This window comes from Colossoma macropomum, unplaced genomic scaffold (genome assembly GCF_904425465.1).
Source record: "Colossoma macropomum unplaced genomic scaffold, Colossoma_macropomum, whole genome shotgun sequence".
NCBI lineage: Eukaryota > Metazoa > Chordata > Actinopteri > Characiformes > Serrasalmidae > Colossoma > Colossoma macropomum.
The window spans coordinates 30417478-30433831 of NW_023494789.1; the positions used below are offsets into that span (position 1 = coordinate 30417478).

The 16354-nt window shown below is 39.5% G+C and overlaps 1 protein-coding gene across 1 annotated transcript; it reads right to left on the bottom strand.

The window, feature by feature from the left end:
• Nucleotides 1-1771: 1771 nt before the first annotated feature.
• On the bottom strand, nt 1772-15219 carry myhb (myosin, heavy chain b). Its single transcript, XM_036570848.1, has 41 exons — nt 14744-15219; nt 14478-14533; nt 13518-13733; nt 13275-13418; nt 13008-13164; nt 12893-12920; nt 12288-12399; nt 12105-12197; nt 11929-11992; nt 11705-11803; nt 11477-11580; nt 10542-10680; nt 10183-10301; nt 9948-10097; nt 9687-9857; nt 9293-9599; nt 8921-8988; nt 8724-8811; nt 8420-8537; nt 8119-8242; nt 7895-8031; nt 7530-7785; nt 7186-7428; nt 6921-7097; nt 6678-6823; nt 6496-6586; nt 6019-6408; nt 5776-5902; nt 5511-5629; nt 5226-5422; nt 4962-5145; nt 4584-4749; nt 4345-4469; nt 3929-4237; nt 3657-3860; nt 3452-3577; nt 3182-3352; nt 2964-3068; nt 2394-2489; nt 2000-2131; nt 1772-1896 (listed from the first exon to the last, which is right to left on the bottom strand). The coding sequence occupies exons 3-41, from the start codon at nt 13719-13721 to the stop codon at nt 1879-1881; spliced, it is 5808 nt and encodes a 1935-aa protein (XP_036426741.1). The 5' UTR covers nt 13722-13733; nt 14478-14533; nt 14744-15219; the 3' UTR covers nt 1772-1878.
• Nucleotides 15220-16354: the final 1135 nt, after the last annotated feature.

Below are 16354 nucleotides of genomic sequence, written 5' to 3' on the forward strand. Positions count from 1 at the left end.
TTGAGGTCAAGTGATTGACCATTGCAGAACATTCCTATTCTTTGCTTTACAAAAGTCTTGGGTTGCTTTCACAGTGTGCTTCAGGTCATTGTTTATTTGCAGAGTGAAGCTCCATTGATTTGGCTGAATCTGAGCAGATAATATAGCCATATACACTTCAGAATTCATCCTGCTGTTTTTGTCAGCATTAACATCAGTGAATACAAGGGAACCACTTCCACTGGCAGCCATACATGCCCATGCCATAACACTACCTCTAGATGAGGTGGCAATGCTTTGGGTCATGAGCTGTTCCTTCCCTTCTCCATACTCTTCCCATCATTCTTTTACAAGTTGATCTTTATCTCATATGTAAGATGTTGTATCAGAACTGTACAGGCTTTTATAGATGTTTTTTGGCAAACTTTAATTTGGTCACCCTGATTTTAGTTTACATCTTGTGCTAAACCGTCTGTATTTACTCTGGTTTTTAATTCTCTTGATTGTTGGTTTTAACACAGATAGTCTGACACCCTTGGAAGGTGGTCTTGATTTGGTCAGTTGTTGTGAAAGTTATTCTTTATTAGAGAAAGAATTCTTCTGTTGTCCACCGCTGTTGTTTTCCGTTGTCCTCTATACCTTCATGTTTCTGAGCTGACCAGGTTGTTTTTTCTTCTTAAGAATATACCAAATATTTGGTTGGGCCCACCTAATGTTTTTGCTGTCTCTCCAGTGGGTTTGTTTTGATTTTTCACCCTGATGATGGCTTCCTACACTGGCAGTGGACTCCATATTGAGAGTTGACAGCAACAGATTTCAAATGCAAAGGTCACACTTGAAATCATCTCTAGACCTTTAATCTGCTGACTAGTAAGTGAAATAATGAGTAGCACTCACATGGCCATTGAACAGCTAAACAGCCAGTTGTCCAGTTACTTTTGAGCCCCTAAAATGGGGGGGCAATGAATAAAATTTGTTGTACTTCCTACATTGTTCACCCAAATTGAATGTAAGTACTCTCAAATTAAAGCTGAAAGTCTGCACTTTGAGTTCATATTCATTATTTACTTTCAAGTCCAATATGTTGTGCTGGACATGTAAATTAACAAAATATTTTTGTCGACATCAAAATATTTATGGACATAACTTTATATACATACTTGTCTGTGTATAAATTGGTAAATGAATAAGGTATTTGAAAAAATCTATTGCTTTTAATGTTCATATATTGCTTGAATTAGACCAGTATTCAAACAGGAAACTTTACATAAAATATTTTTAGGATGAGTGCTGCTAGAGAAGTATGCTTTTTGTTACTGAATCATTGATTTTATTGTGATTGAACTATGAAATTTGTTTTTTGTTCTAGAGAGACACTAAAGCTCTGCTGTAGCCAATAGGAACTTATGCTATGCTTCATAACAGGCTGGTTTACTACGTTTTCTATTAAAATTTTTAACGTAATGTCTCTTTTAGTATTTTTTTTAAATTTACTTAGATCTAACTGGTTTGGAGGTTGCTTGACTTTAGAAAATGAGACTTTCACTTTTTCTACTAACTAAAAAAGGTGCAATCAAAGTGAGCTTACAGAGGGTCAAGCTGCCTTCTGTTCAAACTAGGTACAGGTTCTTCTAAAAATGGCCCTAAAACACAACTACATGATACCAACAAATTGAAGAATAGTGTTAGAATCCTGATGTGTTTCCCAATATGGATCTAAATTGATATCTGACTTTTTGTACCAGATGAGGTAGCAGTGCTGAAGCATAGATGGACACAACAAAGACAGATATCAGATCACAAGCTGTTTTATTAGAGGCAGGCCTACTCCAGAGTTTCAGTGAAAATTCTGCATTGCACTCATATTATATGAGATCTTGCTACTGTCACGTGATCACTTTACTCAGCTTCTTTTCCCTATGAAGAAAAAAAAAGAAAAGAAAAATATGTATTTAATTATTATATGTACATAATATATGTACATATGTTTTTTTTCTCTTTAAGCACACAAGGCCCATACCCTTCCAAGTTCACGGCTCTTGGCTCTGAGCTTGTTGACCTGCGACTCAGCAATGTCGGCTCTCTCCTGAGCCTCCTCCAGCTCATGCTGCACCTTCCTGTACCTGGACAGGTGAGTGTTCGCCTGCTCCTCCTGTAAACCGAATGGTGCAATGTAAGGTTTTTAATTGCAAAATATCTAATAACTACTTAGATACAACTTAACAATTAGTGTTATATTGTCCTTTAGTCATGTACTCCATTTTTGTAATAAAATATGGCAAACATGTTATGCTTTTTCAAATATATAAACCCTATCCTACCCTAACATGGGAGTAGATCTTTGGGAGGAGCAAAGCAAATCCTGATAATAAGCTGGAACATGTGCAGTCTCAAAAAGTCTGAAGATTACTCACAGACTCCTCAGCTTGTCTCTTGTAGGACTTCACTTTCAGCTGCAGTTTGTCCACCAGATCCTGCAGCCTGGTCACATTCTTCTTATCCTCTTCAGTCTGTGAAGAACAATGAAATCTTAGTAATACTTACATGTCTTTTTATGTATTCCACCAGGCCATTAAAGTGCTGTCTGCAAAAAGGTCATGAAAATAGCATTGGAAGGCTGTACTTTATAGTCTGTGGGTGTTTGCTGTAATGTTGCATTTCATAAACGATAATTTTGCTCTAATAGTCTGATGCTGAAATAATGTATAGCCTTTTACTTCTCAAGCCTGAAATTTACATTAACCTAACTTATCCATATTATTCATAATTGAATATCATAAGTTAAATGGGTTAAATAGGTCACATGTTGTGCAGTTAAGAAAAAGAGAGCTACAAATCTACACTTCCTGCATATGTACATGACTTCCTCCTCTCAGCTTAATTTAAACCACAAAGAGCTGTTTGGTGAACATTCGTAATAGTTGTATGGGTTGAGGCACAAATGGTCCCAATAATAGAAAAGAGGATAAGTGCTGATGTAGTACCTGGTAGGTGAGCTCTTTCACTCTCCTCTCATATTTGCGAACGCCTTTAATAGCTTCAGCAGCACGCCTCTGTTCACCTTCAACCTCACCCTCCAGCTCACGGACCTGAAACATGAGTCCATAGGTTTAAAATGGTTTACCTGATGTATAGAACAAATCACATGAGTACATGACCTCAAATGTGCATGACTGGTTTTATTGTGCACATTGATACATACTCTAGCCTCCAGTTTCTGAAGCTGTTTTTTTCCACCTTTCATGGCCAGATTCTCAGCCTCATCCAGGCGGTGCTGCAGGTCCTTGACTGTAACTTCCAGGTTCTTCTTCATCCTCTCCAGGTGAGCACTGGTGTCCTGCTCCTTCTTCAGTTCTTCTGCCATCATGGCAGCCTGTGATCAGTAATTTTTATTACATGATTAATGGCCTGTATACTAACACCCAGTGCAATGTAATAAACTTCATCAAATCTATTACAGTGTTTTACTCACATCAGTGATAGCTTTCTTGGCCTTGTCCTCAGCATTGCGTGCTTCCTGAATGGCGTCATCTACCTCACCTTGAATCTGCACAAGGTCAGCCTCCAACTTCTTCTTGGTGTTGATAAGGCTGGTATTCTAAACACAGTGGAAAATAATTAGGCCTTAATGCTCCACAGGTTAACTGTTAAAGTTGAAATTGGGTCATTTTGCTTACCTGAGAATGAAGCAGAGTCACTCGCTCACTGGCATCCACCAACTCCTGCTCGGCCATTTTGCGTCCTCTCTCGGTTTGCTCCAGAGCAGCTCTGAGCTCCTCAATCTCAGCCAGCATCAGGTTGTTCCTGCGCTCCACCATGGCCACCTGCTCCCTCATTTCCTCTTGTCCTCTTATAGCTTCATCAAGATGCAGTTGGGCATCCTGGAAAATGCATCAAGGTCATGTAAGTTTATTCTAACTTTTACTTTTTTCATAAGTTGTGAACAAACCTTAAGCTGTCCTTGGACATTTCTGAGCTGTTTCTGGGCTTCAGATGCCTGACGGTTTGCATGGCTCAACTGTATTTCCATCTCATTGAGATCACCCTCCATCTTCTTCTTGATTCTTAGAGCATCATTTCTGCTTCTGATTTCAGCATCCAGAGTGCTCTGCATTGAGTCAATCACCCTTTGGCTATTTCGCTTGATTTGCTCAATCTCCTCATCCTTCTCAGCCAACCTCCTGTCAATCTCACCCTTTACTTGGCTCAGCTCAAGCTGGATACGAACAATCTTGGACTCCTCGTGTTCCAGTGTGGCCTGAGACATGGAGTTGAAGAATTTCAAAAATGGCATTCACAGGATCAACATGTCATCTCAGAAACGCAAAGTCAGTAATATTTAAAATCTGTTTAGGTTTAACACACCTCAGCCTCCTCAAGAGCTGTCTGTATTTCTGTCTTCTCAATTTCCACTGTCTTCTTTCCTTTCTCCAGCTCATGAATTGTCTTTCCAGTCTCACCAAGTTGTTCAGTTAAATCTGAGATCTCCTCTGTATTAATAAGAACACACACAATCTAGGATGCTGAAAATATTCAGTGTTCCTTAACCCACCTGTTTACTTCTGATACCGTTATTTCACTGGGGGGTATGTGTTCTGACTTACGCTGAAGGTTTTTGTTCTCCCTCTTCAGAGTCTCTAGATGGTCTAGAGTTTCTTCATAGGAGTTCTTCATCTTGAAAAGCTCGGTGCTGAGAGAGCGAGCTTCTTTCTGGGCTCCTTCCAGCTCTGCTTGGCTCTCCTCAAATTTCTGCTTCCATTCTGCCAAGACCTTGAAGTAATCACAATTAAGAGTTCATATCTTTTGAACTATCAGTGCAAGTACACTCCTTACATAGAGTATATATTTTAGGTGCTTTTTATATACTTTTCATCAGTAGTTGAGGAAAGGGGGTGATATACAACTGCATTGTATGAACAATTATAAAACAAGTCATGTGCAGTAAATATGGTGTACCAGTGATTCATAGGTCAAGTTATTACCTTGTCAAAGTTCCTTTGCTTTTTGTCAAGGGTGGCCGCAAGTGCATTAGCCCTCTCCACATCAATCATGAGGTCCTCCACTTCACCGTGCAATCTCTGCTTGGTTTTTTCCAAGGAGGCACACTTGGCATTCACGGCTTCAATGGTCTCCTCAGCGTCCTGCAAGCGCTGGGCAAGCTTTTTCCTTAGAAATGCAACAACAGAGTGTTACTATTGTAATCCCTAATTACCTTATTTGATCAAAAAATGATATGAATGATTTACTTTGCTTCCTCCAGTTCCTCTGTACGCTGGATGGCATCAGTCTCATATTTGGTTCTCCACTGAGCTACCTCACTGTTTGCCTTAGACATTGAACGTTGGAGCTCAGATTTGGCTTCTTGTTCTTCTTCAAACTGCTCTCTGAGAAGGTCACAGTCATGACGTGCAGACTGCACAGCATGGGCCAGGGCATTCTTGGCCTTCAAATCAACAGCAGGTTTGCCATTAATGAGTGCAAGACAGTCATTTAAAATGATTGTCTTGTTATGCTTTTAAAATGCAACTTACCTTGACCTCTTCTTCAATGTGCCTTTTCAGCTCCTCAATCTGCTGAGTATAAGCTTGCTTGCTACGAGTCAGCTGAGAAACGAGGGCTTCTTTCTCTTCCAGCTGACGTCCCATTTCACCTAGAGCAGAAACGGCCAGAATGGCAACGATAAATATGGCAGTCTCTCACTCAGCATAATAGCTGAATATGAGATCACAGTATTCTTACGTATATTTTATTCTCCAATAAAATGTACAGTTGTTACGCTTTAATTAAATTATTTACCATTTTCAGTCTGAAGTCGTGCCTTATGGACACTAATGTCATTCAGATGGCGAAGCTGTTCCTCAGTCTTTGTCTTCAGCTCGCTCACCTGATCCTCCAGTGTACGGCACATCTTTTCAAGATGAGCCTGTCATGTTCAAAAAATAAATAAATGAATAATAAAATAAATAATATATTAAAAAGTAAAAACAATAGCTCATGATTTTGACGCATTGCCTTGCAGTGTGTATTTTTCAAATTTACCTTTGATTTTGCAACTGCCTCCATGTTGCTGGTCAGGTCATCAATCTCCATTTTGAATTCACTCTTCTCTTTCTCCAGCTTCTGTTTGACCCTCTGGAGGTTGTCAATCTGCTCTCCTAGCTCGGCCAAGGTGTCGGCCTGCTTCTTACGGAGAGCTGCAGCAGTGGCTTCATGCTGCAAGGTGGCCTCTTCAAGATCACGGCGCAGCTTTTGGAACTCAGACTCACGTTTCTTGTTCATCTCAATTTGGGCAGAAGTGGCACCGCCGGCTTCCTCAAGTCTCTCAGTGATCTCTTCCAGTTCTCTGGAGAGATCAGACCTCTGCTTTTCAACTTTGGCACGAGCAGCACGCTCAGCCTCAATCTCCTCTTCAAGCTCCTCAATACGAGCCTGCAATGGATAACTGATGCTGTAATGAGCTGCACTACATTAGCACTAACATATTATAATGCTTAGTAACAAAGCACTTAGAATAACCTGGAGTTCTTTAATCTTCTTTTGAAGCCCTAAACCAAGAGACTGCTCATCCTCAATTCTGCTAAGAAGTTGGCTTGTCTCAAAGTCTTTCCTGTTGGGAATAAGAGTGATTAGCTCAGAGATTAAATTTTTGAATAAAAGCCTCGTTCATTATTTTTATGCCATAATAATTAAACTCTCACTTCTTCAGCTTTTCCTCTGATTGCTGCTTGTCATTCTCCAAGTCCATCATGGATTCTTGGGCCAGCTTGAGGTCTCCCTCAAGCTTTCTCTTTGCTCTTTCGAGATCCATACGAAGCTTCTTCTCTTGTTCAAGTGAGGCCTCAAGCTATTGTGGACAGAATTGCAAATGGGGAAAAGCATCTACATTGTAACAGCATTTATCAACATCATAATAGGCATTAACTGCTCTTCTGGCAACTTACATCATCGACTTGCTGCTCAAGCTTAGCCTTGGCTTTAGTCAGAGAGTTGACTTTGTCTTCCTCTGCTTGGAGATCATCAAGAATCTGCTGATGTGCCTCTTGAAGAGCTTTCTTTTCCTTGGTCAGCTTGACAATGGCCTCATCTTGAGATGCCATCTCTTCAGTGAGGTTTTTGACCTGAGAAAGATAGTATTGTATAAACTTTGCAGACTTTTTTCATAAAGGATTATCAAACGAAAAAGGACCTTATCTATAAAACAGGGACCTTGTTCTCAGTAGCATGCTTCTCCTTTTCCACTTTAGCTAAGGTAAGCTCCAGATCATCAATGTCTTTCTTCAGCTCAGAACACTCATCCTCCAGTTTCCTTTTCTTGGCAGTTAACTCTGCATTGATTTCCTCTTCATCCTCCAGTCTCTCAGTTGCCTCCTTGACTTTGGCCTCAAGCTGGATCTTGCTTTTGATGAGCCCCTCACATCTCTCCTCAGCATCTGAGAGATTTTCTACTTCCTGTAATTGAAAATATTTTTAGATCTCTAAATCATTATATGACCAGCAACAACCATAGCTCTACATACTGTACTTTGTTTAAAGATGAGCTCAAAACTTACTGCAGCTACTTGTAACTGCAGGTCATTCTTTTCCTGCAGTAAAGTAACCATCTTTTCCTCAAGCTCCTTTTTCTTGGCCAGAGCCTTTGTTAGATCTTCTTTCATTTTCTCAAAGTTCTCTTTCATAGCAGCCATTTCCTTCTCAGTCTCTGCACTCTTCAGAAGAGGCTTGATCTTAAAATACAGCTTCATCCATGGCCAGTGTTTCACATTCATGAATGAGCGGATGTTATACTGAATGCTGAAGATTGATTCTCTGTTACAAAATTAGAGTGCCTTGGTCAGTACATATTTGTTGTTTTTGTTGTTGTCATACCAAGAAATTCGGCTTTTTGGTTCTACTATTGTTACACGGCAGACATTACCTCCTCTCCATCATCTTGACAAACTCTCTTCTCATAAGGAAACCTCTACACAGTGCCTGAGTCATGGTAACAAGGATGGCAAGCTTCTCATCTCGCATCTCCTCAAGAAGACCCAGAAGGCCAGCTTTGAAGAACACCTGTAAATAAATGTTTTTTTAAATCCATTTTTAGGATAAACACTATAGCAAACAATGCTTTGAATCAGCTTTATTACCATCTCTTACCTTGGTGTGTCCAAACTTGTACTGGGTATGATCCACGTCAATGGAACTTAGAAGCTTCTCTGAAGCTTTCTTGTTGTCAATGAACTGTCCCTCAGGGATAACACTGGCATTCAATACTTTGTATCTACAAGACAGGAAATTTGCTTTGCTTTGACCTCAAGTTGATGTACAGGTGTGCATATTCACTCTGTCTGAAGTAGATTATGGTTGAACATGGTATGGTTGAACAATCTACTGTGATGTTCTTAGTCAGCCGTAGACATTACAATTAGAATTCACATATACAGTTTATACAAATTACCTCTGCTTAAAGTCACCGTAGAGGATTCTGCTGGGGAAACCCTTTCTGCAGATTCTGATGCCCTCAAGTACACCATTACAGCGCAGTTGGTGGATGACCAGAGCATTCTCCATCAGGCCTAAGATTAAGATAAATGTGTCAATGGCAATATTATCAATCTGAAAGCTTATTAGAGCTCTTTGTGGATGAACTAATTATGCAGTAAATTGTTTCCAGAGGCTTTTTTGTTGATGTCGTTGTTTTCAGTCTGAACACCAGATGTTTATTTTCCTATATACAGAGAAAAAGTGGAGATAAAACTGACCTGGTGTCTTTGATTCATTTGGAATGATGCAACGCACAAAGTGAGGATGAGTGCTTCTCAAGTTGGTCATAAGCTTGCCCAAGTTCTCCTGTTGGATTACAGAATAACCAAATCAAAGGTCCTGGTATGCTTATTCAAAATCACTTATTCTTTCTTGTTTCAGATTCATACACAGAGAAGAATATCAATATTTTTACCCTGAACAAAGCAGACACGGTCTGGAAAGAGCCACCCTTCTTCTTCCCTTTTTTGCTACCTCCCTCAGCTGTTAATTGACAATGGCAGAAAAGTTTCTTTTATTCAGCAATGTTATAAGGCTAAACAATGTTGAAATTCACATTATGTACTCCTCTCCCCAGAAAAAGCATTGCAAAAGTACAACCAGGATTTCAGTTTGAGTGGTAAGTGTACTCATGGAATCTAAAGAGAATGAGCACTTTGCAAACAGGCTTTGATTTAACTGAGAGAAGGCAGGAAGCTAAACAGACTTAATCACTGCAATACTGAAAAGGTTCAGTTGCAACAAATTCACTTCCAAGCAAGTTTCTCCAAAATAAACATCAACAAACCTTCTGAAGATGCATGGGAAGCATATAGATTACTGAGCAGTTTGAGTGAAGACTTCTGGTAGAGCTGAACAGCAGAGTCATTCAAGGGGTCCTTGTTTTTATCCAACCAGCCGAAGATGTTGTAGTCTACCGTGCCAGCGTAGTGCACCAGGGAGAAGTGGGCCTCGGTCTTGCCTTTAGTAGGCTTTGGCTTCTGGAAGCATGCACTTTTACCCAGATGCTGATCATAGAGTTTGTTCTTGAAGGTAGTGTCTGTGGCTTTGGGGAACATGCACTCCTCTTCAAGGATGGAGAAAATACCCATTGGCTGTAGGTAAGAAAAAATTTTTATGGCAAAAGAACAGCTTTGTTTGGCCACTTAAAAGAAAACATGTACTAGATATGTACGACCTACCTTCTCAATAAGCTCAATGCAGGCAGCCAAGTCCATACCAAAGTCAATGAACTCCCACTGAATTCCTTCTTTCTTGTATTCCTCTTGCTCCAGGACAAACATGTGGTGGTTGAAAAACTGTTGCAGTTTCTCATTAGTGAAGTTGATGCACAGCTGTTCCAGGCTGTTGAACTATGATATAAAAACAGATTTTGAGCTATTCTCCAGAATAGGGCTTCACAGTAGGAAGATTTTCATCATCTTATCATCTAATTTACTTACATCAAAGATTTCAAACCCAGCAATATCCAGCACTCCGATAAAGAACTGCCTTGGCTGCTTGGTATCCAACATCTCATTGATACGGTAAACCATCCACAAGAACATTTTCTCATAGACTGATTTGCTCAGAGCCATGACTGCATTGTTGACCTTTTTGAAAGAGCAAGATAACCCTTTTAACTTGTGTTATGTGTGTAGTTGTACATCACCAGTGCCTTTAAGACGTTCTTATTACCTGTGGAACAGTTTGCCCTTTGGTCACATACTCGTTCCCAACCTTGACTCTGGGGTAGCACAAAGCTTTCAGCATGTCAGCTGAGTTCAGGCCCATGAGGTAAGCGATTTTATCAGCCACTGAGGAAGTAAGGTAAAAATTTTAACATCTCATTGAAAGCAGATGTTTAAGTCATGCTAGAATATCACTGACACAACTCCACAGCAAGAGATCTGCTTTTATAAACTAAGAAAGATGTTCAATTTCATTCACACAGCCAGGCCCACAACAATTCAGTGTATCGGTGTACAGCAATAAAGGTGCCTTACTGCTATGAGTCACTTTAGCCTGATTTCAGTTAGCCTTAAAATTATGCTCACCCTCAGTGCCATCAGGCTCAGCCTGCTCCTCCCTCTGCTTCTGTTTGAACTTCATGTTTCCATGATGCATCACAGCTCCTGTCAGCTTGTAGATGCTCATCTTCTCCTCAGCAGTGAAGCCCAAGATGTCAATAGCTGTCTGAATAATGAAAGAAAACCTAAAGTCAACCTGATGTCAAAATTAAACTTCCTTTTTACCTTGTAAGTTGAAGTCTCTGGTCATATTAAGCATGATTCACCATGTCATATCACTTAAAAAGCACGAAAGTGTAGAGACTTTTCCTAGATTCTAAAACATCTCGCAATAGAGGGCAGGGAAAAATAATATATTAACCAATAATATCATGTTTGACCTACTATTACCACATCCCCGCACTTATCATCAAGCGAAACACCCACGCTAGCTCAGAGACCCTTACTGATTGTCTTTGAACCTGTACAGTCACATGCAAAAATTGGCCAAATGACATGTTTCATTTCCTTTCTAAGTGAAAACAAGTTAACACATGTTCCACAAGGAAAAAAAATTTTTCTTCAAATTTGAATGCATAATTTCTAACACGCTGGAAAAAAATATAAAACTTTCGCAAAGGCGACATTTTATGTTTTATTTTTTTCCCTAATATGTTAAATTAAGCAAATAAACAGTGACTGTGGATTAAAATATGTAGAAGTGTGTTCTCTGTAGAGGATGTGTTAATTTATATTCACTTAGAAAATCAACAGAACCTGGAATTTGGGGCACCCAAACAGACACGTGCCTTCAAATATGTGCCATGTAAGACTCAGGAGGTAGAATTGGCCACATGTAAAGATCAATATTAATTAATTTTAATTAATATGAGAATGACATTCACATAAAAATATGAGAAACAAAACTGGTTAACAGCAGAAACAAGGGCTGATGAATTAAACCTATACAAAACTGTTCTTACATCTGTAGCAATGAACTCTTCAACGTCATTGATGCTCTTGACAGTGATCTCGCCCTGACTGATCAATGGGTAGTCATATGGGTTGGTGGTGATCAGGAGAGCCTCTGCAGAAACAAAGAACAACATCATGAAACATGAAGAAAATATATATATATATATATATATATATATATATATATATATATATTATTTATAATCATGGACTTCAGTTAAGTTTGTGTTTATTACCTAGCAGTTCAGGCTTGTGGCCAGTTGTGACCTGATAGAAAATGTGGTAGCTCCTCTCAGCTGATAGCTGGAAAGTTACCCTTGACTTTTCCAGCAGATCTATAAAATAATTCATGAGGATCATGACGTCTATACAGTTAAGAGAAATTTATACTTTTATATTAAGTAATACTTGCTTATCATAATACTTATATCAATATACTGTTAAAAAGATTTCAACTCACAAGTTTCAATATCAGCTGAGGCCAGCTTTCCTGTGGACCCAAAATGGATTCTGATGAATTTACCCTGAAATGGTAAAAGGATTTACATGAAATCAGAGGATTAATGTAACAGTTAACATTTTTAAAAAGCTTTTTTTTCTATCAGTGAGTGAATATGTCAGGAAAAGAAATCTTACAAAGCGAGAGGAGTTGTCGTTCCTCACAGTTTTGGCATTACCATAAGCCTCTAGCAGAGGGTTGGCTGCAATGATTTGATCCTCCAGCGACCCCTGCAGATTACGCCATGTATAACTGAATCAGCATTCCACAGTGTAGTCAATGAGAGCAGAAGCAGCAACAGCAGGGACTCTTTCACTAACCTGCATTTTTCCAGGAACATGTTCTACCTTCTTCTGTCCAGACACTGCGATTGTCGCAAAGTACTGGATGACACGCTTGGTGTTCACGGTCTTTCCTGCACCAGATTCTCCGCTGGAGTTAAAAGCAGAGCTTAGAATTTACAGCTGCCTGCTACAAGTTCCTCTGTAGCAATTCTGTACTTTGCTTCAGTTAACAACTCTTTGGGATCTGAAACCTGCATATGGTCTGCCACTTCTTGGAAATGTCCTTCTGGTGTGGAAATCACTAGTAGGAATCACTTTAACCTGTTTACTTAGTTTGCTATAATGCTAAAAACGCTACTATATGCTTCTCTAAACATAAAAACTCCTGAATAGCTGTTTCTAGTACATTTACACTTGTATATTATAAGTTGTATTCTGTGAAAGTATGTTTTACAAAGTTTATTTAATTTATTGTTATTGTATAAGTATGATAGTGCTTAAAATAAAGTATGATGTAAAGATGATGCTCCTGATCTAGGTTTAAATCATATAGCTCCTTACTAACTACACACAATTTACAATTTCACAAATATAAGAGAACAAAGTCAGATTTTAGCTGGACCCAGCCTTTCAAGACTTACGTGATCAGGATTGACTGGTTCTCACGGTCTGAAATAAAAGGTAAAATACAATGGAAATTACATAGACTAAACACACATGCAAGTGTTAATGTTTACTCTCTTGAAAACTACATACCAGTTAGCATGAACTGATAGGCATTATCAGAGATGGAGAAGATGTGGGGTGGGGCCTCGATTCTCTTTTTGCCCCTGTAACCTGCTACAACTGTAGTATCATACACTGGGAGCCTCTTATAGGGGTTCACAGTGACACAGAAGAGCCCAGAGTAGGTCTGCAAATGCAGAAAACAATTTTCTTGTGAAACATGAAATATTTAATCTCTGAATATGTTTAGTACAATACCACAATTAGTGTAAAACTCTTAATAATCTACAAACTCACATAGATCATCCATGCTGCATAACGCTCTTTGAGGTTGTACAGCACAGCAGGCTCATTGAGGTGGGTCATCATGGCCATGTCCTCAATCTTATCAAACTTAGGAGGATTCATAGGATAGATGTCATCCTCCTTCACTGTCAAGACCTGTAGGGAAATAAATAATACTACATTTGAATCATTTAATATAAATAAGTTAAATATTGCAGAACCTTACTGACACAGTCAGCCACAGAAAGTACTCACTTTGCCACTCAGAGTTTTGACGGTTGCTTTGCCCCCCTCTCTGCTCTGGAGGACCCCTTTGAGGTACATCTCAGTTGGCTCATACACAAAGTAAGCGGTTTTGGCATCAAACGGTAAGTTTTGCGCCTCAATCCTCTCTCGCTCTGGCTTTCGGAGGTATACGGCCGCCGAGCCAAAGCACTCCATTTCCGGATCCGTACTCATGGTGACGGCTTACTGAAAAGATTATGAACATTACTTTTATTACACGTTTATTTTTTAAAACGAAAAGCTTCATTGGAAATGGCACCGACACAGATAGGAAAATTTAATGGTTGGTGTAGTGGAGTGGGTGATGCTGCTGCCCTCCATGCAGCAGTCTGCGGATTGATTCCCTGCTCAGGCAACCACACCACCCTACACTACACCAGTAAGAGTGCTTGCGGTTTTTAGAAAGAGAGAACTGAAGACAACCCATTATCAGTATGAGTAGAAGTAAAATTATTCAGCCTGTATTCACAAACCTTCTCAGAGTAGAAGTCCTGATCTAGGACGCGTCCCTATCAGTTGAGTTATTATTAGTTAATAAGACAAGAATCTGATTCTTTGCTCTGTAGCCAAATATTAGATACAGCCCTAGGAATTTAATGAATTTAGGTTATGGCTGTAGTACTGTGTTTCTATACAGAATAGAACTGTATCATATCGGAAAAAAACCTTGTATCTCCAAAATGGTAACTTTACAGAAGGTAAGTAATTTTGGGCCATTTCTTTTGGTCTGCGCATCATAAAATTTGCACACAATATAAAGGGCAACAGGTGTCAGAAACATTCTGACCACAGTCTAAGACAGCCTAGCGCAAACCTCAGGTCTGACACTTTCAGCTCATAATTTGCTAATGCTTGGGATCTTGGCACAAGAGCTCTGTGACTTTCTATAATTGCATGGTCTTGCATTTTTCTGAATGCAGTTGGATTTACCTTTGTGTGATGCCGCTCCAGAAGGTCCAGGTGTTTTTAGTGGCTGCCTTGTGGTACTGTTAAAGACAACATACTTTGTACATCATGCCATCAACTGCAATTTTATTTCTATGCTATATTTTGTCATGTTGTTATGAATGTTTCATTTTTTTTTTAATTATTTATTACAATATATGTATAATCTGAAGAGATATAGAGATTTAGATTAGAAAATATAAACAAAGCAACGATCTGTTAAGGCCACAAAGATCCATGAGATCACTCACCTTAGCTGGGTGCGTGCGAGTCCTAGGAGGAGTCTTCGGTCAGTTCTTATATAGCGCTTTAAGTGTGCCATCAGCCTGCCCCAGCCACTCCATTTGGTCATGAATTTTTACCTCGTTTGCCCACTAATGTTTGCCCTCCTAATGCCCTGCTTACGATCACACAGTGAATTATTTTTATCCCATGACAAACTAAGGCCATCTTATGAGCGCTGAGCTGTTGTTTTAGCTTAGAATGACCATGTTTCATCCAAAAAGGGATGACAAAGGTCTATTGTAATTGTGAATGAAACTGCACCTAGTAGCTCAGAAATTAATTAATTGGCAGAGCAAGGCAAGAAACCAATACATGAGATTTATAACCTAAGATTGTCTATAATCGACAGGCACAGCAACTCTTTAAAACTAAAGGGAACAGATGCTTTGTTTTGACTTGTTTGTTATGGCCATAACTGAAGGATCAGTATGGAAGTAAAACACAAGGTCAGATAATTTCAGGGCCCCAGGTAGTTGTTAATCTTTCTTTTGTATGTCCTCTGGCACTGCGAGGCTCCCTGTTATCACCAAGAAGAAGGCACCAAATGTCAGTAGTATAGGGTTGCAAGAGCCACGCAAGTTTAACGTGTTATAAAGAAATAAAATTGGTACACTTTCATTCCACAAGCTGTAAGAAACGCCAGAGGCTGCCAAGGGATTATGCTCTGCAACAGGAAAGACAGCTGAAGTTCCTCAAGCCTCTCCTGGGGGCTCAAACAGTGACAAAGTCCAAGATGTCAACAGCCCCACTTGAGTCATTGTGTGCTTATAGCCATGTGTCTCATCAGTCTGAGAGAGTGAGTGGCAAAATCTGTGTTTACTCGCTTTCAGAGTGTCTATTTTCATCTATAATTTACATACTTGACCCAAGTAAGATCTTCAGAAATAGGAACGGATATGCATAGGTTTTGTACAGGCATTTATTTTGTCAGCTTCTTAGTGGACAAGGAACTAAAGCAGCTGTGAGATTAAACAGATCCAATCCCCTGCTAAACAAAAAGGATGCTGCTTTACGAGAGGGCAGATCAGCAGAGGGTTTAGCTTGGAGAGTGATATGCCACCCATGCTTGATGATTTAAAAGCAGGCTTTGTCAGCCAGTTGGTCAGTCTTTCCACAGGAAACGTGATCCCATTCTGGCAATGATGGGAAAGCCTAAGAAATTCTGAAGCAGTTACTCCGGAGATATAATGGGCTTGTGTTTTGAATAAAAATGTGAAATTCGATAGCTCACCCATAAGAGTATATTCTTATTTGGACAAAATACAAATATAGACCTCTGTACAGACTACTTTGCCAAATGTCAACATGCCGGGGAGGCTTATTGTGTTAATGAAACTTTGAAGTCTCCCTGCATTGCATTTCAAAAACAAACCCAGTGTCTATCAAGCGCCTGCAAGTGTGCACTGTTGAAGATCGCTGCAGGTTTCACAATACAGTAAGTATGGGAGAGTGATTTTAGAGCAGAACTGGGGAGATGGGAAGAATTTTGCTCTTTGTATTTGTTTTGACTGATTCTTTTTAAAAATTGTTTACCTGAGAAAGCCACAAAGTCTCCACAGTACAGGAGTTCAAGGAAC

What these genes read in the sequence shown, in the direction of transcription:
- myhb (XM_036570848.1), bottom strand. Translation starts at nt 13,721, where the DNA reads ATGAGTACGGATCCGGAAATGGAGTGCTTTGGCTCGGCGGCCGTATAC. An exon ending in CTGGGTTTGAAATCTTTGAT is followed by an intron (nt 9,858 to 9,947) that starts GTAAGTAAATTA and finishes TTTATATCATAG; the next exon opens with TTCAACAGCCTGGAACAGCT. An exon ending in ACATTGAAGAAGAGGTCAAG is followed by an intron (nt 5,423 to 5,510) that starts GTAAGTTGCATT and finishes GTTGATTTGAAG; the next exon opens with GCCAAGAATGCCCTGGCCCA.